Consider the following 24151-nt stretch of genomic DNA (forward strand, 5'->3'; position numbering starts at 1 on the left):
GGCATGTCAAAGGGACATAGGCGTCAACCTGAAATAATTCCTAATGGCCAAAGCTAGAACAAATCAAGCCACAAGGCAAATGACTTAGTATTGGATTATCCACCCTCTTCAGGAGGTGGGGCTTAATTCCTGTCCACTTGAATATAGGCTGAACTCAGTGACTCACTCAGAGTGACCAGAACATTGAAATGGAACATTCGTAACTGACACTGGAGACCCTGGCAGACCAAGGATATCCAAATGTCTGAGTACAAATAATGGAGGGGGGGTGGGGGTGAGGTCTATACCAGTTTTTGTACATTAAGATTAAAAAAATATATTTAACTCTTTAAAAGATAGATGTATCCCATATTTCAGCAGATCTTTATTAATGATCCTACTGTAGTCTCACAACTCTCTCCCCCTATGTTGACTTGAGCACTGTTCCCTACACCAGGCCAAGCTGATGCTATTCTCATAATTGCCTATGTGGGCCCCTGGAAAGAGTCAGTTTCTTTAGTAAAGTCTTCTCCCCTCACTAAAGCATCACAGCATGAAATGACAGGCCCCAGAACACATGTGTCACGGTGACCCATGCATGTTGGGGTCCTGCCCTCTCCATGAGTTCCACTACACTCTGGCTTCCTGCTACTTCCTGTATGGACCCCTTACCTTTGGCCCCATTCCTTTCTTGTATACAGGACCACCAACTGGACAGATCTGTACCTTACCCCACTCTTCCCATGGCTGATCCTCCGATCTGGGCTCTTTCGTACATCCTGTGAGGAGCTGTATTTAATGACAGTGGGTGATGACTGAAGATGACTGATGACTACCCAGAAATAGGTCTTATAGAAAAACACACATTTATGATGTTATAATTAAATATATTTAGATCCTCAAAAATTTTAGGAGATATAAAAAGAGCTACATAGTAATAAATCATAACAAGGTAATAAAGCAGAAATCATAACAACGCAAATAATGTTATGGGCTGTCATGATGGTCTAAGGTCAGCATCCATATGAGGCAGGCGTTGTTATCCTCATTTTGTAGTTGAAGAAATTCAGTCTCAAAGAGGTTAATTTCTCAAAACCCCGCAAGCAGTATGTGGTAGCATTCAACATCTGTTCTGACTACAAAGCCTAAACCTCAGACCCATTGTGCTATGCTTTCTCCTCTGAATTAAAAAACCTAGATTTTTTTTTTATACCCTATCTTACTAAGAAGGAATAAGTTTAAATATTCACAGTTTCCCTCTCTTCACTCTGTTTCCAAAGGAAAATACGTATCCTGTGAGTTAAGTATTATTCAAATATCAGTTCCTCCTGTTAAACATCCCCTCCGGGTGACTAATGAATATTCCCTTGGGCGTTATCCATCAGATCCTCCTTGCCAGCCAGTCCGCTGCTTCAGTTCTGACACCCAGTCGGCACTGTCGTCTTCCTCAAAGTCCCTGTGAAAAAACAATTTGGATATTAAGCTTCCATTTAAGAAGCACAGTAAATGTTTGTTGATGGGATCAAAGCAGAATACCACCATAACAATACTGACATGTTTGAAAAATGAACTCCATAATGAAACTGAACAGAGGAAAAAAAAAAATGGTTAGTCTTCCAAAGGTTCACTTCTATCATTGTTTCTCTAAATGTTTCAATATAAAATCTTGTCTACTAAAAAATAAGTCCGAGCTGATTATAAACACACAGCTCAGTCAAGAATTCTATGAAAATACCGTAGCACATTACCTGTGCCAGATAGACGATCAAGATATAAACATTCATTTATGATGTAAAGTAACATAACCAGCTCCTACTAAACCAGGAATTATTAAGGTACAACTTAAATGAACACGCGCACACACTGCCAACTGTCTGGGTACTTCACGTACGTATCCTCCTCATCCAGCCCAGGTTCAAGTCTCTCTGGATCCAAAATGACAGAATCCCAACCTCCATCAACATCGTCCGATGCTTCTGTTTCCTCAGACAAGGGGCCTTTCAAGAATCCTTCTGCGCCTTCAGAGGAATATTAACAGAAATTATGCCAAGTTAAGCTGTCTTTATTTATTTCATGCATATTTTTGCATTAAATTCCTCCAAAGGTTTGTTGGCTAATTGAGAGCACTGCCATGCTCTGAGGTTTTCTGTGCATGCGTGTTCAGTCGCGACCGACTCTGTGACCCCATGGACTGTAGCCTGCCAGGCTCCTCAGTCCATAGGATTTTCCAGGCAAGAATACTGAAGTGGGTTGCCATTTCCTCCTCCAGGGGATTTTCCCAACCCAGGGATCAAACCCAAGTCTCCTGCATTGATGGGTGGGTTCTTTACCACTCAGTCACCATGGAAGCCAGCTTATGAACCCATATTAAAGCATTAAAAGTTGTCTTTGGACAGCTGGAGAACAGTTGACTGTTTTTCCTTTGGCTCTTCCCTCTCCCTCAAGTTTTCCTAATGGAGGGGAATAAAATTAGGGAGTTAAGGGCATATGCACACTATAAAAAAGTTTTTCCAGATGGTATTATAATTACTTTCAGGTTTTTGCTTACAAAACAATAACCTAAATGTGGGTTCAGTCTCTATAAAAATCCTTTCGCAATAGAATGTAATGCCTTTTTTATATAGTAACTTTCCTGAAATGACAAAAACTTTATCATTGGACCAGAGACAAAATCTGGGACCTATCCTGCTAAAATGAAAGTCAATCATTGTGAACTCCCTAAACATTCAGTGCTTAGGACTTTCCGGGGTCCAATCCCTAGTCAGGGAACTAAGAGCCCGCATGCCAACAAAATAAAATAAAAGTGTAATCATTAGCCTTGCTTAACACCTGCCTCCCAGGCACCCACCTCTCCTTGGGGCCCATAACTGTCTTCACACAGCTCTATCAGAACATGTGACACACAGCTCCACAATGCTCTGCTTGTTTGCTGGTCCCCCAAATCACAAACTCTCTCAGGGAAGGAATTATATTCTTTTTTAAAAAAAAATCTTAAATCTTAACTTAGTATATGTTGCTGCTGCTGCTGCTGCTAAGTCACTTCAGTCGTGTCCGACTCTGTGGGACCCCATAGACGGCAGCCCACCAGGCTCCCCTGTCCCTGGGATTCTCCAGGCAAGAACACTGGAGTGGGTTGCCATTTCCTTCTCCAATGCATTAAAGTGAAAAGTGAAAGTGCAGTTGCTCAGTCGTGTCCGACTCTGAGCGACCCCATGGACTGCAGCCTTCCAGGCTCCTCCATCCATGGGATTCTCCAGGCAAGAGTACTGGAGTGGGGTGCCATTGCCTTCTCCGTAGTATATGTTAGGCACTCAATAAACACTGACCACGTAAATAAAGTGAATCTGTTATAATACATAGAGTTGAGACTTGCCACACCATGACATGCTCTACTTGGCACAATTTATCTTAGATCTTAAACCAAGCAAGATGGCTTTAGTAACTGCACTGTGAAAATTACACACACATGCACCCCCCACGTACACACCCTTAATATAGTCCTTTGGCCTAGATTCCTAAGGGTAGTATCATAAAACGTTACGCTGTATAACTGTAGTGAAAATGTCTGTTGAAACAATAAAAAAAAAATTAAATCCTAATTGTTCACCTTTTTCTGTGTTCTATTCAATATAACAATTCAAGTACAGAGCCAAAGAAATCTTGAAGTTCCTCAGTTTACCAGGATGGAGTCTGAACTGCAGAGCTGAGAAAGCAGGGTGTATCTGCATGATAAAAATGGACCACCCTCAAAGTGGCTACATGATTATTAAAATAAGCAAACAGGGACTTCCCTGCGGTCCAGTGGCTAAGAATCCATGTTTCCAATGCAGGGGGCCTGGGTTCGATCCCTGATGGGAGAACTAGATCCCATGTGCCACAACTAAGACTTGGCACAGCCAAATAAAATAAATAGAAATATTAAAACAATAAAACAAGCAAACAAATGAGCAAACAGAAGGAATGAAGCACTATAGGAAATTTTAATTATGGCTTCAAACCGGCTAGAAAAGAGTCAAGGAAATCAAAAAAGACAATGCTCTGAAATATTTTATAACTTTAAGATCGCAGGGTTTCTGGGAGTGGGGAACAGGGAATCATCTAATGGGTACAGTGTCCGTTTTGGAAAAGTTCTGGAGAGGGACCGTGGTGATGGCCGCACAGTGTGAATGTACTCCATGCTCCCGAACTGTACACTTAAAAACGGCTAAGATGGAAACTTCTATGTTACATATATAATTTTTTTTTTTAAATCAAAGGGTTTACACAATTATGTAACAGACATGAATCACCTGGTCTATATATTGTGTATGTTTGAAAGGCCAAGCTGAGGTCAGCATTCTTAAGGATGTTCAACAGGGTTTCAGGGGTCTCCTTGAGCCACTGCTTACGGGTATTGTTTTCACTGTACTTTATTACAGAACCACCTAGTTGGGAAAAGACAAAAAAATTCGTGTCGAGTAAAAAAGATTTCCAGCATATAATATCTTCTAGAATATATCAAAGGCCCATATTTCAAGCGAAACTCTCCACGTAAATCTATTTCACTTGCCTGTATAAGTGAAATACATGTGCTCTCATGTGTGACACCAAATACCCTTCAAAGAGTGACATTAAAAAAACACAACTCTCGCTCAATAAACAGCGATTAGACAATGTTCTATGATAACATAATAGGATTCAATCTGACTACTCACCTCTGTCGTCTTCTGCCGTTGAACTGGAGGTGAGTATGGATGCGTTTTCCAAAGCTCTAAGAGCTGTACCGGGTATGTTTTTCTCCCACTGCCGCCTGAGAGGACCTGGTGAACTGGCTTTTAAAGTGTAAAGAAGAATTGCTGAGTGTATTCTTCTACTTATTCATCTACATCCACACACAATTTCTCCAACAACACTACAGAAGTACTTCTTTTCTCTTTCAAATTTGGATCTAACACTCTTCCAAGGCTAAGTTCAGTTCAGTCGCTCAGTCGTGTCTGACTCTTTAGTAGTTAAGGGAATGAAAAAATCCAAATGGAAAGGTAAAGCTAATCATTAAAGTGAATTTTAAAAAATATTATGTGTCTACTCACATATTACACAATATATAAGAATAAAGGCCTAAGAGGGCTTACAGGTACACACTGTATGCTGTGCTTTTTAAAACACTTTCTGGCTGTACCCCACAGCATGTGGGACCATCATTCCCTGACCAGGGATAGAACCTGCGTCACCTGCCTTAGAAGTCTCAACCACTGGACCACCGGGTAAGTCCCTGTATGCTGTGCTTTTTATGATAAAGAGCACGGCAAACATTATTAATACTTTTTTCTGAAGGCTTTTATTAATAAATACAATTTTATCTTTTAATAGGTAAAAAAAAGAAAAAGTGAGTAAAATATCTTTGTAACATTAAATAAATTACTGGATAAGCAAATATAAATATGTCTACTTGCTTATGATATCTTTGACCTAGTAAGGCAGAAATTGGTATTCCTTCTACATCCCCAGTTTCCCACCTATACAATGATTAGAATTTGAATAACTTACCTTTCTCCTCTCTGTTTACTCTCCTCAGTGCACTTTCAACCAAATTTTTATTAATGCTTTCTAAGTCAGTGTGGCTACACTTTCCACCTGGTTCCTCCCTTTGCTTTAAAAGAAATTTAAAAAAAAGATTAAGATATTCTTGAATTGCTACCAAAAAAAGGTAAACAAGTAGAGATAAACAGCTACTTAAACTTTAAATAAAGACAAATGAATTAAACATTAACAACCACAGAACCTCATACACATATGTACATTAAGAGCTATAACATCATATATTATCTGTGTGTATATTAAAAACCATATATGTGCACATAGGCATACATATATGTATATTATCATATACCTTAATAGCCATTAATATCAGTCATTGCAAATATGAAGAAGATATATAAAAATGACAAATATTTGAGAGGTCTTTATAGAGAAAACAAGCAATGAAAAATTTCAGTATGATTTGCTATATTGGGCTTCTCAGGATGGAAATACCAAAATGAAATATTTTATAAAGTTACTTTGGGGATTTGGCTCAGCAGTAAAGAATCTGCCTGCAATGCAGGAGATGCGAGTTCAATCCCTGGATCAGGAAGATACCCTAATCCATGGGTCAGGAAAATCCCCTGGAGGAGGGCATGGCAACCAACCCACTCCAGTATTCTTGCCTGGAGAATCCCATGGACAGAGGAGTTTGGCAGGCTACAGTCCATAGGATTGCAAAGAGTTGGCCATGACAGAGCGACTGAGCATGTATGTACACATAAAATTACTTTACAGATGGTCCTTGACTTATGATGGTCTAATTTATGATTTTTTTCACTTTATGATGGTGTGAAAATGATAAACACTCAGCAGAAGCTGTATGTCAAATCATGAATGTTGATCTTTTCCCAGGTTAGCAATACGCCATATGATACCCTCTTGTGATGCTGGGCGCTGGCAGAGAGCTGAAGTTCCTGCTCAGCCATGTGATCACAGAGTAAACAGTAAACAATACACTTACGGGCCGTTCCGCACCCAGACAGCCTCTGGTTTTCACTTTCAGTTCATTATTCAATTCAGTTCATGCTGAATTCAAAATTCAACATGACTATCTCATGTTGACATGACATAGTCAGCACTTTATTATAAAATAGGCTTTGTGTTAGATGATTTTGCCCAACTAGGGGCTAATGGAAGTGTTCTGAGCACATGTAAGGTATATTAAACTAAGTTAGGAAGTTTGGTAGGTTAGGTGCATTAAATGCATTTTCAACCGGGGGATGGGATTTCTACATCTTGATTGTGGTGCTGGTTATATGACCACATACAATCTCCAAAATTCATCAAATTGCATGCTAAAAATGAGTAACTTTTATTGCATATAAATTAAGCCTCAATAAAGCTGGAAATAAACAGATATTACGCAAATAAAAAAAGCACAGGGGCAGAATAGAGTCCATTTGTAGCAACATAATGGGGTATGGTGTTATTTATTTACAACCTAAAGGTTCATTCAAAAATTTACAAGTTTAATTACTATTATATTCCATAAACAGAATTGCTTGTTGTTACTACATCTTTTCCTTTGGGGGTTAAAAAAGGTGGGTCAAAATGATGAAGAAAGAAAAAAGTATCAATAGGACATGAGTTACTAGGGTAGGTGTGGCAACTAGAAGTGGATTGGCTGTTACTATTTATGACTTAACTGCAGCTAACATGTAAAAGGGCACAGATGCTTAAGGCCAAACAAGATGAACAGGACCGTGAAAACCAGGCTAAAAAATGTCCACTCAATTCATGGGATAATAGTGAGTGAAGTGAAAGTCACTCAGTCATGTTGGACTCTTTGTGACCCCATGGACTATACAGTCCATGGAATTCTCCAGGCCAGAATACTGGAGTGGGAAGCTGTTCCCTTCTCCAGGGATCTTCCCAACCCAGGGATTAAATACAGGTCTCCTGCATTGCAGGTGGATTCTTTACCAGCTGAGTCACAAAGGAAACCCAAGAACACTGGAATAGGTAGCCTATCCCTTCTCCAGCAGATCTTCCCAACTCAGGAATCGAACCGGGGTCTCCTGCATTGCAGGAAGATTCTTTACTAACTGAGCTATCAGGGAGAATGGGGAGGCACTACAAGTTTTTGAACAGAAAAATGTCAAGACCACATTGTTGTTGTTCAGTTACCAAGTCATGTACCACTCTACGTGACCACATGGACTGCAGCTGGCCAGGCTTCCCTGTCCCTCACCATCTCCGAGTTTGCCCAAGTTTATGTCCATTGCATGGGTGATGCCATCCAACCATCTCATCCTGTTGCCTTGTTCTCTTTCTGCCTTCAATCCTTCCCAGATCACATTAGCGATCTACATATTATTTAGTCATAAAAAGGAAGGAAATTCTGATACAGGCTGTAACACGCATGAACCTTAAAAATATTAAGCTAAGCAAAAGAGGCCAGACACAAAAGGACAAATATTGTGTGATTCCACTTATCTGAAATATCTAGAATAAGCAAATAATGTTTCTTTCACAGAGACAGAAAGCAGAAAAGAGGTTATCATGGCCTGGGGTGGGAGTCGGGGTAGGGAAGAATGGATAGTTATTGTTCAATGGGTTGCTGTTTGGGATAATGAAAAAGTATTGTGAATGTAATTAATGTCATTAAATTCTATGCTTAAAATGGCTGAAATGATAAATTGTATGTTATATATATATTACCACAAGGAAACCAACCAACCAAGGCTAAAACAAGACTTTCATGACTGTAAGTAGGGCTAAGTTGGTTCACATTGAGAGGGTAACAGGCAGGAAGGCCAGGGGTCTCCAAACAGAGGAAATAGCCTGCAAGTGTCGGACATTTTTATCTCCCTTAAGGGGCAGGAGGAAACAAACTATCCCATATTTTTTTCTTCTCTATAAAAATTTAAAAGGAGGTTTCTCTTAAAATACTGTGTTGCCATAATGGCACCTGGTTTCACCGGAAGTTAACTATTCTCAAACCTTGAGATAACCAATGCATTTTTCTTATGGCAAGTTTGTCTTAAGCTATGTTAATGTACTATGCATTTACCCCAAACTCTGTCTTCAAGTCAGTTCCACCTCATGGCTCAAAACCTACTTGACAAACCAGTATGTTATACTCAGATATCGTTCCCCTAATCTATGTAAACGAAACTATTTGTATGGTAATCTGTTCTTCTACAAGATTCAAGTTAATCATTTTATGGCCCAGGATGAACCATTTGGTACCAAGATTATCCCAAAATGCATCTTATGGGTGAGGGGCCTGGTGCCATTCTGAGTTTTAAGACATTCCTTTCTTTCATTAACAGACTGTTAGTGACTATATAACATCCAGCTGAAGACTAGCAGGGGGATACTCTTTCCGCCCCCTTCTGATGCCTATGTCAGAAGCTTTCTCTATCTCCTTTATACTTTAATAAAACTTTATTACACAAAAGCTCTGAGTGATCAAGCCTCATCTCTGGCCCCGGGTTGAATTCTTCTCCTCCGGAGACCAAGAATCCCGGTGTCTTTTCGTTCAGCAACAACTTTTCAACATCTAGATTGAAACCACTTATCATTGATGATTAGAAACGAAAAAACAAAATAAAATAAATGCTGGTCCAAAGTGGCTTGGTTGGCAGCACAGAAAACAGCTGTCAATTATTTCACAGGCCCAAAGACAAAAAACCTCTGAACCCAGGGACCAGGCAACAGACTTCCAAATATCTCACAGCACCCAATGATGCCAGGTATCCCAGTAGACAGTTTCAGAAATTTAACTTTTTTTTAAAGATTTTTTTTTTTTATTTTATTTTTAAACTTTACATAACTGTATTAGTTTTGCCAAATATCAAAATGAATCCACCACAGGTATACATGTGTTCCCCATCCTGAACCCTCCTCCCTCCTCCCTCCCCATTCCATCCCTCTGGGTCGTCCCAGTGCACCAGCCCCAAGCATCCAGTATCGTGCATCGAACCTGGACTGGCAACTATAAAGATTTTTTTTTTTTGATGTGGACCGTTTTTAGTCTTTATTGAGTTTATTACAATTTTGCTTTTGTTTTATGTTTTAGTTTTTTGGCCACAGGCATGTGGGATCTTTGCTCCCAGGCCAGGGATTGAACCCACATCCCCTGCATTAGAAGGCCCTGGACTGCCAGGAAAGTCCCAGGAAATTTACCTTTAAAGCACTTACCACTGTGCTTGCTTCATTTTCCAAAGTTATTCTGGTTCTGCTGGGATCTGTTCAAAGAGAAAACAGAAGGTAAAAAGAAAACACAAAAAAGGCTTCTAATGTGATTTGCATAAAGCTTGAGAGACAAAAGGAAGTTTTTAAAGTCAAAGAACCGAAGCATTAGCCTGAATAGTGATATCAAGCTTTAATCACCTAATAACACACCTCAGCTGTTAAAGAGATTATTTCTGTCGTTTTATTCTGACTGTGAACATCTGAAAGTTAAGACATCTCTAATTCATTTATGCCGACCCATTTAGGCATCAGGAGGTAAGACATTCTACATACTCAAAAGGTCCTTATCATCTTTAGCACAAGAGCTACCTGTCTGTGATTTTCCTGACAGCTATTATAGCAGGGGGAATAGCTAACCCTCCCAAAGCCAGCTGCTTATTCCCTGACAAGGAGCCAGCAGCAGTCAAGGAAAACCCCGGCAACCCACCCCTTGGGTGAGGGTGGCTCTTGCCTGATTTTCTGCTGCCAGAGCCTGGGGTCCGTGTTTCCCATTTATTCAGCGTTTTAAGCAATTGCTACTGAGCATCTATGATGATGGTACTGAGGCTACAACAGGGAGCACATTTGACACGCTCCCTGCCCTCACCCAGCCTTCATTGTTCTGATGTCTGTCTACATTCTCAATGGAGATGCCACCCGACACATGCTCTGGACATGGTGGCCCTCCCCACTGGCTTACTCTTTTTTTTTAGAAATTGTACGACTACACTTTACTATCTTGAAACTTTTCTTAGACTGTTTTTGGTGTTTCTGTTGCCCAGTATTTTAAAACTAATTTCCCACTCTCCTGGGATGTGAACCGAAGTTATGAAATGGTACATAAAATAAAATAAACACTAAAACAAACTGCTGAAGCAAAGGTAAGTGGCTACCTCTTACATAAAGGAGAAAAGTTCTTACAAAAGGAACATTTACAATTTAACTTTAAGAAAATAGTATAGTTTAGAAAAGTTTCTGTTGAAACCAATAGGACATGGTAAATCAACTACACTTAAATTAAAAAAAAAAAAAAAACTTAAAAAATAAATTTAAATGTTTCTTTTGTGGTACAGAACACTAAGATAACAGGCACTAATAATGGAGGTTTTAAAACATCTCCCTACAGTGGGTGACCTTTAACTCATCTTAATTCTTCTCTCTTATTCTGGTCATTGTTAGATTTCTTCAGATGGAAGATTTGAGTCACTGATGTCAAAGGAAAAGGAACAAAAATAACTTTGAAAAAAGAGATGACAACTTCCAAGAGACAATAAATTACATGTGAAATTTGCTCAGGATTGACTATTAGCTCAGTTCAGTTCAGTTGCTCAGTCGTGTCCGACTCTTTGTGACCCCATTAATTGCAGCACTCCAGGCCTCCCTGTCCATCACCAACTCCCAGAGTTCACCGAGACTCACGTCCATTGAGTCAGTGATGCCATCCAGCCATCTCATCCTCTGTCGTCCCCTTCTCCTCCTGCCCCCAACCCCTCCCAGCATCAGAGTCTTTTCCAATGAGTCAACTCTTTGCATGAGGTGGCCAAAGTACTGGAGTTTCAGCTTTAGCATCATTCCTTCTAAAGAAATCCCAGGGCTGATCTCCTTCAGAATGGACTGGTTGGATCTCCTTGCAGTCCAAGGGACTCTCAAGAGTCTTCTCCAACACCACAGTTCAAAAGCATCAATTCTTCAGCACTCAGCTTTCTTCACAGTCTAACTCTCACATCCATACATGACTACTGGAAAAACCATAGCCTTAACTAGACGGACCTTTGTTGGCAAAGTAATGTCTCTGCTTTTCAATATGCTATCTAGGTTGGTCATAACTTTCCTTCCAAGGAGTAAGCGTCTTTTAATTTCATAGCTGCAATCACCAACTGCAGTGATTTTGGAGCCCAGAAAAATAAAGTCTGACACTGTTTCCCCATCTATTTCCCATGAAGTGATGGGACCAGATGCCATGATCTTCGTTTTCTGAATGTTGAGCTTTAAGCCAACTTTTTCACTCTCCACTTTCACTTTCATCAAGAGGCTCTTTAGTTCCTCTTCACTTTCTGCCATAAGGGTGGTGTCCTCTGCATATCTGAGGTTATTGATATTTCTCCTGGCAATCTTGATTCCAGCTTGTGCTTCTTCCAGCCCAGCGTTTCTCATGATGTACTCTGCATAGAAGTTAAATAAGCAGGGTGACAATATACAGCCTTGATGTACTCCTTTTCCTATTTGGAACCAGTCTGTTGTTCCATGTTCAGTTCTAACTGTTGCTTCCTGACCTGCATATAGGTTTCTCAAGAGGCAGGTCAGGTGGTCTGGTATGCCCATCTCTTTCAGGATTTTGCACAGTTTATTGTGATCCACACAGTCAAAGGCTTTGGCATAGTCAATAAAGGAGAAGTAGATGTTTTTCTGGAACTCTCTTGCTTTTTCGATGATCCAACGGATGTTGGCAATTTGATCTCTATTTCCTCTGCCTTTTCTAAAACCAGCTTGAACATCTGGAAGTTCACGGTTCACGTATTGCTGAAGCCTAGCTTAGAGAATTTTGAGGATTACTTTACTAGCGTGTGAGATGAGTGCAATTGTGTGGTAGTTGGAGCATTCTTTGGCATTGCCTTTCTTTGGGATTGGAATGAACACTGACCTTTTCCAGTCCTGTGGCCACTGCTGAGTTTTCCAAATTTGCTGGCATATTGAGTGCAGCACTTTCACAGCATCATCTTTCAGGATTTGAAATAGCTCAACTTTAGGGATAACATTTCCTGTTATATTTTCATATATAGATTCCTAGGTGAGCCCACAGAAACCTATCTGACCCAAAACAAACTAAATACAGGTCTAATAATGAAGCAAAGAACAACCTTTACATCACTACAATCTTCAAACTAGGCTTCTTTTTTGATCCCTGGCAAACTAAATGTGTAAGATTCAGTATAGATTTATGTCTGAAGGAACAAGTAGAAAATTTTGATTTGAGGAGTATCTCTGAAAATCATCTCTAATAACTTGAAAATTATATATTTTTATTTTTGTTATACTATATTTTAAATGAACACTTAAAATAAGCTTTTCGAAATTCTTACCCTTTTTTCTTGGTGTACTATGCATAGATTTTTTGGTTTCTTCTAACACCTGTTCACCGTATTCTGTGATGATCTGAAAATTTAAAGCAGAGAATTTAAAGACACAAAAGATGCTTTTCTTTAGATACCACCATAATGTCATTCAATTATCAATGTTCTTCCCCACAGTAATAAAGTTGAAAAGGAAAAATGACATTTAAAAAATCCAAGTAATTTAGATAGATAAACACACATTTATATACGTCCAGGAAGATCTGGAGGGATAATGCAAATTATATCCATGATTATATTTGAGGAATAGCATTGTGAAAAGAAGAGGGAAAGGAAGCTTCAAGCTTTTAGTTTTTTTTAATACACATCTGCATTACTTGAATTGTTATGAGCATGTGTAACATGTAATTGTGTTTAAAAGAAAACAAACACTTGAAAACTGTTCACAGTCAGTTCCACACACACTGTACCTCCGGGGGCAGGCACTTCTGGATAAGTCGAGCTAAAGAGCCTCTAGAGAGAAGCGTTGTAGCTGAAGGACGATGTGAGGGATTCTTTTTAAACATCTGCTTGATCAGAAGCTGCAGCTCATAGGAATAATGGGATGGCAGTGGGTTCATGGACCCCTGACATATTTTAAGGATAAGACTTTTCCAACTATTTGCCTGAAACTAAAAAGCAAAATTGAACTGTAAAAGCAGATGCAGGGAAAGAGAATGGAAATAAGAAAATACCAGCTGAACTGAATTCATATGAATTATTTTAATAAAAAAAAAATTTCTTTCTAGAGGTGTTGTTAAGATACTATTCTAATTTATTTTTTTTGTTGTTGCTCATCATACTTTTCTTAGTACTTTCAAAAATTGTATTTTATTGAAGTATAGTTGATTTCCATGGTGTTAACTGCTGCTATATAGCAAAGTAATTCAGTTATACGTGTGTATACATTCCTTTGTATACTATTTTCCATTATGGCAAGCCACTTCAGTATTCTTGCCTGGAGAATCCCATGGACAGAGGATCCTGGTGGGCTGCAGTCAATGGGGCTGCAAAGAATCGAACGTGACTGCAGCAACTTAGCACCAGCACCATTATGGTTTTATCACAGGATACTGAATATAGTTCCCCATGCTATATAGTAGGACCTTGTTGTTTAATGCAAATGTAATAGTTTGCATCTGCTAGTCCCAAACTCCCTCACCCCTTCCCCTGTACTATTCTAAAATCTTATGGTTGTTCAGGAAAAAGGTAAACATAAATAGTTAAAGATGTTCCCATCTTGAGGAAGTCTTACCATCAGTCCCCACTTGGGTACTTTATTAGTCAAATCAGTGTTTTTGCAGATACACATTTTTAATATATTTTTAAAAATCAAAGCATCAATAATACATATATATGGGCTTTTAAAAATTCAAATAACCCTAGGGCTGACAGTAAGTGCAACGTTTCTTCACTTCCCTTCTCCTCAAAAATTCCCAGGTCTGCTCCCTGACAAAATGCACTTTAGACTTTTCCCATTTTAAACTTCTGCTGCAAAATCCTTTTTACCTTGCACGTCACCAGGGTAGTTATTATGGTTTGACAAGTAATAGAGTGGGATATAAAATGACACACCAGAATAACATTTTAAGTTTTCACTGTATAATAAACATACTACAATTAACATCAGGTTTCAGCCTTAGCAACACTTATGTAAGAACATGATGGCATTCTGCCTTGGGGGTGTGCTGCTGCTAAGTCGCTTCAGTCGTGTCTGACTCTGTGCGACCCCATAGACGGCAGCCCAACAGGCTCCCCCATCCCTGGGATTCTCTGGGCAAGAATACTGAAGTGGGTTGCCATTTCCTTCTCCAATGCATGAAAGTGAAAAGTCAAAGTGAAGTCGCTCAGTCATGTCCAACTCTTCGCGACCCCATGGACTGCAGCCCACCAGGCTCCTCTGTTCATGGGATTTTCCAGGCAAAAGTACTGGAGTGGGGTGCCATTGCCTTCTCCAGCCTTGGGGGTGTATCACCCTACTAATACATACAAGTGAAGATATGAAAAAGGACTTAGACCAAACGCTGCCTTTTCCATGCTGCATGACATACTTACTGGATGCTTAAGGGTACAGAGTTCATAGAGAATGCATCCCAAGGACCAGATGTCACTGGAAGCAAAAGAAGCAATGAATGATGAGTGGGTTATGAGTTATCACACAAAAATATATGTATTTTCCAATACCCTAAAATGAAAAATTACTCTACCTTTAATAAGAACAGATATCATAAGGACTTCTTAGTTACTGAAACAAAATATGCGGCAAGTTTGATCAAACACTTAGACCACTTATTCTCAGTGATGTTCACAGAAAAACTCCCTGCTCCCTAAACCCTGCCCCACCAAATCCAGTGGTTCAGGTATCACTTCAGTAGGACTTGGGGTAAGAGGAATATCCGCGGACTCAGATTACCATAGTTGGAAGAAGGGCTTTAGAAGTCATGCTGTACAGCCTCCAGACCATCTGGGCTCACCAGGCCTTTGGTCTCACCTCCTGATTGACAGCTCAGTGTTTCCCCTGGCTGTCTCTAGGGGGCGCATTCTTATTCTTCCACGAAAGCTCTTCAGAGCTCAGCATAGTTCTACACTTTGCCTTACGCGCCCACCCTTCTTCAAACTAAACACCTCCACTTTCCTCATCATTCTTACCACCTAGTTGTCATCCTCCAGACTTTTTCTAGATGATAGTCTTTTCACTTTAACAAGGTTTTTTTTAACCAATTATTTCCCCCAACTTTTAATTCTTCAAAGCTTGAAATCTACAGAAAATTTGTAAAGGCCCAAACGCTCCTTCCTAATATCCCCAGTCATTAGCATCTGCCTGCTGGCCCCTCTTCTGTCTACATCTGAACCTCTTGAAAGAAAGGTTTCAGACATCAAACACTTCACCCCTAAACGTGTCAGCACATACAGCCTAAGAGCAAGGGCACTCTTCTGCACGAATACAGCACCATTATCACATCCAAGAAATCAAACCTTAATTCAATACTATTATCTACTATTTTGTTCAAACTCAGGTTTCCCCAATTATCCCAGGAAGTTCCTTCATAGCTGTTCTGTCTCCAATTCAGTCAACTTCACCTTCAGTTCAGTTCAGTCGCTCAGTCGTGTCTGACTCTTTGCGCCCCCATGAATCGCAGCACGCCAGGCCTCCCTGTCCGTCACCAACTCCCGGAGTTCACTGAGGCTCACGTCCATCGAGTCGGTGATGCCATCCAGCCATCTCATCCTCTGCCGTCCCCTTCTCCTCCTGCCCCCAATCCCTCCCAGCATCAGAGTCTTTTGCAGTGAGTCAACCCTTCGGAGTATTGTTGTCATTTTTAGTTGCTAAGTTGTATCCGACTCTTCTGCAACATCATGGACTGTAGCCGGCCAGGCTCCTCTGTCCATGGGATTCTCCAGGAAAGCTGCCATTTCCTTCTCCAGGGGATCTTCACAACCCGGGGATCAAACCCATATTTCCTGTATTGGCAGGTGGATTCTTTACCACTGAGCCACCTGGGAAAGCCCATAGTATGGATTGCCATACCCTTTTTAGAAAGCAACTTGGCAGGAGGTAACAAAAGCCTTTAGGTGTTTCTACCTCTAGGCAGTCATGCCAAGAATGTGACACTTTTATGTATTAAAAGGCATAGTAATGCAGAGTCTGTAGTAATTTAGGACACTGAAAACTAGAACCATATCAAAAAGCCAACAACAGAGGAATGTGAAATAAATTTTGGAAGAGCCATATATTAAAATATTTTGCAATCATTAACAATAATCATGAAAAGTATAAATACAGGGTAAAATGAATATGATATAATACAAGGTGAAAAAAATAGGATACTAAATTATATAGAGTATATAAACTAAGTTTAGGGAAAAAAGAGAATGGATGGGAAAAAAACCCAAAATGTTACCAGTAGTTTCTGTAAAACTGGGTGATCGTCATGTCCTTTCTTGTATATCCCTACATTTCCAACCCACCCACTGCCCATCCATTCCATCAATGAGCACATTTTACTTACATTCAGAAAAAAAATTACATTTTAAATTATAAGGACTTCATACTATCTTCCCATGATCAATGAACCTATCAGTCAAGTGCTTATTATCTAGCCCTTTACATGTCAACTCAATGACATTTGGTTCCCAAATTTTGCTGCACGTAGGAATTATTTGGTGACCCTGGAAAATGATTGATACCTGGTTCCCACTCCCAGACATTCATATTTAACTGGTATGGCTACGACCCGAGCTTCGGGATTTTTAAAGTTAAGAGCAGCAAAGTAAGAGAAGCAGTAATATAATTCATACTATCCCCAGAAATGATTAACTTTTCTTTCAGCATTTACATGTAGCTCCTCTCAGCTCTGATGAAAACAGCTGGAAAATTTATGGCTTTCACCTAGAAGCCTGGGAACTTCAATTTTACACTTTCTTTTAACAACCAAACTTCATCTGTAGGCTACAATACTATCACCAAACGGTCACCCCTTCACCAACAACATACGTCACTTACCTTTTATTGTTATAAGGCATGTTTTCCCAAATTTCTGGGGGCACATAATAAGGTGTTCCCACGTATGTACAAGCAAACGCCATGGGGCTAAAACCATAAAAAGGTACAGAATGATTACAGAGCATTTCTGAATAATGATGTTTTGGCAACAGTTACTACTACACAAGAGAGACATACATACCTCGAGAGAAGACGGGCAGATCCAAAATCACCCAGTTTTACTTTTCCATCTTGGGTGAGGAAGATATTCTGCATTGAAAAGGAAGAGCTCAGATCACATCTGCCATATTTCAAACATAAGGCAGAGAGCTCCAAGAGAAGCTGTCTTTCAAAGCCTGCTGATGGTGGAGATTATATGTAGACATGCTGACAGCCAAGTCCCCAAATGGAACACAAAACGACGAGATATCCTCTGGACACTCCCCTGCTTGGGAATTCAGGATGACTGCTTAGAAATCTAACAGGCGAGCATCACACTGTATCAGCAGACCCTGATCAACCGAGCAGGTAGCCTGTTCAGGGTAACTCCAGATGGCAGGCTCCAGTCTCAATCATTTTCCATCTGAGAATACATGGTCTTAGGAAGCAGTCTCTAAGAGAGCTGGAACATATTAACATACACTACTAAAGAGATTTACTGATCCATTTTCAGGTCATACCTTACTGTGCTAGCATGAATATTATATTAAGAAATATTTCTGGACTTCCTTGGCAGTCCAGGGGTTAAGGATCGGTACTTCCAATGCAGGGCGCATGGGCTCAATCCATGGTCAGGGAACTAAGATACCACATGCCTTGGGGTGCAGGCAAAAAAACAAATATTTCTAAAGATTAAAATGCACCCAAAAGAAAATAGAATAACACAGAAAAAGGATTGAAAGAAATAGTTTTCCATTTTTTTTAGGCCCCAAATGTATTCCATTTACCTTGGACTTGATGTCTCTGTGTAACACACGCTTCTTGTGAATGTGATTTACTCCAAGACACATCTGTGTAAACCAATGAAGTATCTGTAAAAAAAAAAAAAAAAAAGCATGCAAGAATGCAATAACTGGGGCATGGTAACCTCAAATTCCTAAGAATCATCTTTAGGGCTTAGCTGACCTGGGTTTTACATAATGTAAATACAGAACTTAAAATTACATAGTTCAACTAAGATTCATTGCTGTCTGGAGAAATTGAGAAAAGCTGTGAATCAATCCCAATGTATCATCATCTCATGAATGATCCAAATAACTATTTATTTATTTATTTGGCCCTGCCATGCAGCTTGCAGGATCTTAGTTCTCTGACCAGGGATTGAACCAGGGTCCTTGGCAGTGAAAGGGTAGAGTACTAACCATCAGACAGCCAGGGAATTTCCAACAATTTATTTTAATAAAACTCCCACTATATTTTTCTTGTATTTAACCAAATAAAAATATTTCTTAAATACACATATAAAAGTAATTCACCACTTAAAATGAATATGTTATAACTTTTTATAGTGTAATCATTATATCAGATTTCATTCACTTTTTCAGAATATTCAGATATTAATATTAAAATATTTCATTATATTTCCAACAATCTTTGGAAGCCAAGGCTGGCCTCCTACAATGGAACCCATATTCTTAACAACACAACTTCTAAATGAAAAATATTTATACTAATATACTCTTAAAACATGTTATACCCTATATCAAACTTAGCCCCAGTAAAGTTGTTTATTTAAATATTTTCCTTGGTAAATTCATTCCAATAATATTTAATATGCAACTTTCCACTAAAAAGGCACTAAGCATTTAAAGAGAATATGTCAAACTGTAAAAGAAAAGAGACGAAGGATAGAGACTCTTGAAAAACAGAAATGCAGGTTTCATCCTTCAGATGATGGAGAATTACAAAAGAAATCCATGTGCCTTCTAAAATTTCAATACAAAAAGTAAAAATTTTAAATATCTAGTACAAAATTTGATGGGTAACACAACTGTGAAATTCTAAACATGGAAGTGGTTATTCTTTGATATTTCATAAGCCTATACCTACTTTACCTCTTAAAAACATCCCAGGCAGTCATATCCTGACAACGCACTAAAGAACATCATGGATACACAAAGTCATTCCTAACTAATGTGCTAGGCAACCACAGACAGCAATGTTTTTAACTTACTCAAATTTTATGAGAAAAGTTGCTTGAGGGAAACTTGGGGACTTCCCTGGTGGTTCAGTGGTTAAGACTCTGCTCCCACTGCAGGGCACACGAGTTTGATCCCTGGTCAGGGAACTAAGATCCTGTATGCTGCCTGGTGGGCTTCCCTGGTGGCTAAGTTGGTAAAGAATCCACCTGCAATGTGGGAAACCTGGGTTCAATCCCTGGGTTGGGAAGATTCCCCTGGAGAAGGGAACGGCTGCCCATTCCAGTATTCTGGCCTGGAGAATTCCATGGACTGTGTAGTCCATGGGGTTGAAAAGAGTTGGACACAACTGAGCAACTTTCACTTTCACTTTCATGCTGCCTGGTATGGCCAAAAAAAAAATTAAAACGAACAAAACTTTGAGGGAAACTTATGTAAGTTAGTCTCTTACCGTATCTTCAGGAAACAACTTCCCTTTCTGATGTTTAATCTTCTGCATTAGGTCCCCTCCATCACAATATTCCATTACAATGTACAGATGTCCTTCAGCTGCAACAAATTAAAGACTCTTAGGAAAGTCTCAGCGGCCGTGAATTCTGAATGAAATTCAGAAATACATGTATCGGGGGAAATTCATATTTACCTTCAAATGATTCTTTAAAGGCAACAATATTGGGGTGTTTCATTTTGGCTAACAGAACTGCCTCCTTCCTAGAAATCCGTGTGTCAGACAAAGACTAGAAGAAGGTTTAAAGAAGTGTAAATGCAGTACTTCATTTAAAAACTTACAGTAAAACAGTATTATAGTAGTTTGTATGATATTTTAATGTGACACAATTGAAAGTGTGTCTCTTTCAATCAGACATAATTTTATAGCACTGTTCAGATCAGTTCAGTCGCTCAGTCATGTCCAACTCTTTGCGAGCACTGTACTTTGATCCAACTTAAGTTGATCAAATCCCACGAGGAAACATGTGGGAATTTTTCAACTATGGCTATACGTATTTCGCCTGCTTAAGCTGACCTCTTATATCTTTACAAGTATAGAATGTAAACTAGTTTTAACATTAACCTAAGCATAGAGGGATTGGGGGCAGGAGGAGAAGGGGACGACAGAGGATGAGATGGCTGGATGGCATCACCGACTCAATGGACATGAGTTTGAGTGAACTCCGGGAGTTGGTGATGGACAGGGAGGCCTGGCGTGCTGCGATTCATGGGGTCGCAAAGAGTCGGACACGACTGAGCGACTGAACTGAACTGAAGCATAAGCTGACTTATGCTTTAGGGGCAGTACGCCATCAACCATAGGAGCTTCCTGGGTGGGGAATTCCCTGGAGGAGGGCATGGTAACCCACTCCAGTATTCTTGCCTGGAGAATCCCATGGACAGAGAAGCCTGGTGGGCTACGGTCTATAGGATCACAGAATCAGACACAACTGAAGCGACTGAACACGAGCAGGAAGCACAGAAGATAGATCAAGTCCTTGTAAAGCTAGTGAATAAACCTGTTAAATCTTTTGCACAAAAGAACGATCCCATGTTAAATCTCAAGAACTTGCTTTTCGACACAAACAACATGTACACTTTCAACATGAGCTAACTGCTTTAGCAGTGACCTTGGGAAGCCTTATTTCCTTCATGGCAAACATCCGATTACTGCTCTCCTGCTGAACCAAAAGGGCTCTACCGAAGGAGCCCTCCCCGATGACTCTCAGGACCCTGTAGCCGTCCATGCTGGGCACTGCACAGCTGGGTCTGCTCCCACAGTCACCGCCGGCTCTCCCACCCTGCATTCAAAGTCAGGAACAATGGGGAATTAAATTTATTTTCAAAAGGCAGAATGAATTCAAAGTAACTCTATCCCCAAGACAGAACAGCCTATTCCCTTTATTCATTCAACAGGTGGACATGGAGTATCCATGCCAGGTTTTATAATCCTGAACAGATCTCTCATGGCCTCAGCATCACTCACATTACAAGTGAGACCACAAACCTCAAAAATGCAGGATAGTGGGTCTTACAGGAAGAGCCATGCTGGCCTCTGGTAGAGGTATCCTGGGGAATTAGGAAGATGATACTCAGGCTGAAGCCTGAATGGAAGATATCTAGGCAAAGAGGAAGAGTGATGGAGGCAGGAGGGAATAGCCTATTTAAGAGCAAAAGAGATTGTTTCAATTCAAGGAACTGAAAGAGGGCAGTAAGGCAGGTAAGGCAGACTGGGCCTAGTAAGCCAAGCTCAGGTTGGTGGATTTTTATCCTGTAGTGATGAACGGGCTCTCTGAAGGGTTTAAACTGAAAGAGCAGATTTACATCTTAGAAAAATTACTCATGTTGGCTGCAGAGCAATGGACCAGACAGGGGAGAGGGGAGGAGGGCCAGAGCAGGACTCCTACCATAGAAAAGGCAGGAAGATGATGACGGAACGGAATACAGCGGTGACAATGGGGATGAAGGGGGCTTTCCTGGTGGCTCAGTGGTAAAGAATCTGCCTACCAATGCAAGAGACCTGGGTTCGATCCCTGGGTCAGGAAGATCCCCCAAAGAAGGGAATGGCAACCCACTCCAGTATTCTTGCTTGGGAAATCCCATGGACAGAGGAAGCTGGTGGGCTACAGTCCATGGGGTCGCAGAGTCTGGCACGACTGAGCACACACACACACACACGAAATGGGGATGAAGACAACACGAAAGAAACATGTGAAAGAACTGGCAAGATTTTGGGTAACGGATTTCTGAGAGACAAGTAGGGGGAAGGGGACTAAGGAGACTCTGGTTTCTGGTGTAAACTGGCCAAGTATTGATACTATTCTCTAAGAAAAAGGAAAGGCATGATGGTTGCATGCCTGTTTTTTTGGTTTGATTTTTCTGACCGTGGGAGTCTGGTAGGGTGTGGTGGGGAAAGATGTGGAGGAGATGTGCTTCTTTGGGGATATGCTGAGTTGGAGGTGCCTGGGACAAAGAAGACATGTTAACAGAGTCCTTGAGCCTCAGTCTTCCTTTATATTTCCTGGGTGAAGCAGCTTCTGGATCTCCTAATACATTAGAGAAGATGAATATAAAGTTCCTAACACTTTACCTGGGACATAGCGGGCCCTGAATAAATGGCAGCTACTGTTAGTATCTGGGGGCTCCCCAGATGGCACCTAGTGATCAAGAATCACTGTCAGTACAGGTCACAGGAGACGCGGGTTCCATCCCTGGGTTGGGAAGGGCCCCTGGAGAAGGAAATGGCAACCTGCTCCAGAATTCTGGAAAATCCCACAGGCAGAGGAATCTGGTGGGCTACAGTCCCTGGGGTCACAAAGAGTCAGACACAACTAAGCACACATTATTAGTTGTAAACCTTAGAAAGGTGATGCTTTTTTTTTCATTACCAAAACACACTGGAATGAGCTTATTCAATTGTCACAAAACTTACTTGGAGTGTTTTATTTTCATAAAAATCATACCACAAAGATTTACGAGGTCCAGAGAGCACAGGCTGGTAAAGCAAAACCAGAAACCAAAACCTACAGTTCTCACTAGGAAACTCTAGAAGTATTTTCTCCATATAACGAAATCAAGTGCACGGTCTTCAAAAACAACTCCTTTCTAAGACAGTTAGGTCTCTCAGCATACGACCTGAAGGGAAAAAGTTTTTTGCCGCTTTTCTAAGAGACCCCTGGCATTACACGCTTTGACAAGGAGATCTAGTTTTCCCATATATTTTGTTGTTGTTGACTTTGGGTCTTTATTCCATGAATGGACAATAAATAATAAGCAAGAGCAACCTCTGACTTTTCTTAGTTGAACATTACATTTGGCCCTTGCTGCCCACATTTGCCCCTGTTACTCAGTGATACACCCCTAAACTCATTAAGGGCTTCCCCAGAGGCGCAGCCAGCGGTAAAGAATCCTCCTGCAATGCAGGGGAGCGGGGTTCGATCCCTGGGTCGGGAAGATCCCCTAAAGGAGGAAATGGCAACCCACTCCAGTGTTCTTGCCTGGAGAATCCCATGGACAGAGGAGCCTGGCGGGCTACACAGTCCATGGGGTCGCAGAGTCCCACACGACTTAGCGACTAAACAACAAACTTATTAAAAAACAAACAAACAAACTGTACAGTATATGCTCTGAATGTGACAAAAAGCGTTCCTTCCCAAGACTATACCGATCAAAAGCTAATACAGTGATTTGCAAATGCAAATATAAGATGCAGTATAGAAGGTGTGCGCGGTCCGATCCTCACTGCCCTAGAAGCCGCTCCGCCTCGCAGCCCGGCTCGCGCTGCCCCCGCGACCCCCGGGCCTGGGTCTGCAATCGCCGAAGCGCGGGTCCCGCTTGCCCCCTCCCCGCGTGTGCGCCGCCCGCTCCCAGCCCCACGCCCGCCCGCCGCTCTCGCGCCCGCGGAGGGGGTTTGTCCCGCCGGACCGCTCACCCGCTTCCCCGGCGACCCGGGTCGGCTCCCGGGTCCCGAGCCGGGAGCGCTTCCGGGGGGCGGGCCAGCGGGTAGTCTCTCGGGTTGCCGGCGAAGGAAGCGTCCCGGGTCGGTCGGGCGGGCAGCGCTGTTCTCAGCGCAGCCGGGCCCACGAAGGGTGCGTTTTCAAAGAGGTGTTCCACGTCGCTCCAGAGCAATGCCAGTAATATTGAGCAGAAGTGTCCTTCTCATAACCCAAGGTCTGTCTCCAGTTTAAACCAACAGTGCATGTGGGTAAGTT

At 41.0% G+C, this 24151-nt stretch overlaps 1 protein-coding gene across 5 annotated transcripts; it reads right to left on the reverse strand.

Moving 5' to 3' along the window:
- Positions 1–845: 845 nt before the first annotated feature.
- On the reverse strand, positions 846–23971 carry NEK3 (NIMA related kinase 3). 5 transcript variants are annotated; one of them, XM_055542287.1, is made up of 16 exons: positions 23872–23971; positions 21071–21241; positions 20095–20188; positions 19903–20000; positions 18261–18344; positions 17516–17583; positions 17335–17421; positions 14886–14940; positions 13262–13462; positions 12801–12873; positions 9688–9734; positions 5506–5608; positions 4674–4790; positions 4269–4403; positions 1871–1997; positions 846–1435 (listed from the first exon to the last, which is right to left on the reverse strand). In XM_055542287.1, exons 2-16 carry the CDS (start codon positions 21185–21187, stop codon positions 1354–1356), a joined length of 1488 nt encoding a protein of 495 aa, XP_055398262.1. In that variant the 5' UTR covers positions 21188–21241; positions 23872–23971; the 3' UTR covers positions 846–1353. The 5 variants fall into 5 exon arrangements, with proteins under 5 accessions (XP_055398262.1, XP_055398263.1, XP_055398266.1 ...); XM_055542288.1 differs by lacking the exon at positions 17335–17421; XM_055542291.1 differs by lacking the exon at positions 13262–13462.
- Between the last annotated feature and the right edge of the window lie 180 nt (positions 23972–24151).

This window comes from Bubalus kerabau, chromosome 12, assembly GCF_029407905.1.
Source record: "Bubalus kerabau isolate K-KA32 ecotype Philippines breed swamp buffalo chromosome 12, PCC_UOA_SB_1v2, whole genome shotgun sequence".
NCBI classification, from domain to species: domain Eukaryota; kingdom Metazoa; phylum Chordata; class Mammalia; order Artiodactyla; family Bovidae; genus Bubalus; species Bubalus kerabau.

Coding starts and splice junctions, on each gene's coding strand:
- NEK3 (XM_055542287.1), bottom strand. CDS start 21,187: ATGGACGGCTACAGGGTCCTGAGAGTCATCGGGGAGGGCTCCTTCGGT. Junction 20,001..20,094: donor CTTTAAAGAATCATTTGAAG/GTAAATATGAAT, acceptor AATTTGTTGCAG/CTGAAGGACATCTGTACATT. Junction 14,941..17,334: donor ATGCCTTATAACAATAAAAG/GTAAGTGACGTA, acceptor TTTTGCTTCCAG/TGACATCTGGTCCTTGGGAT.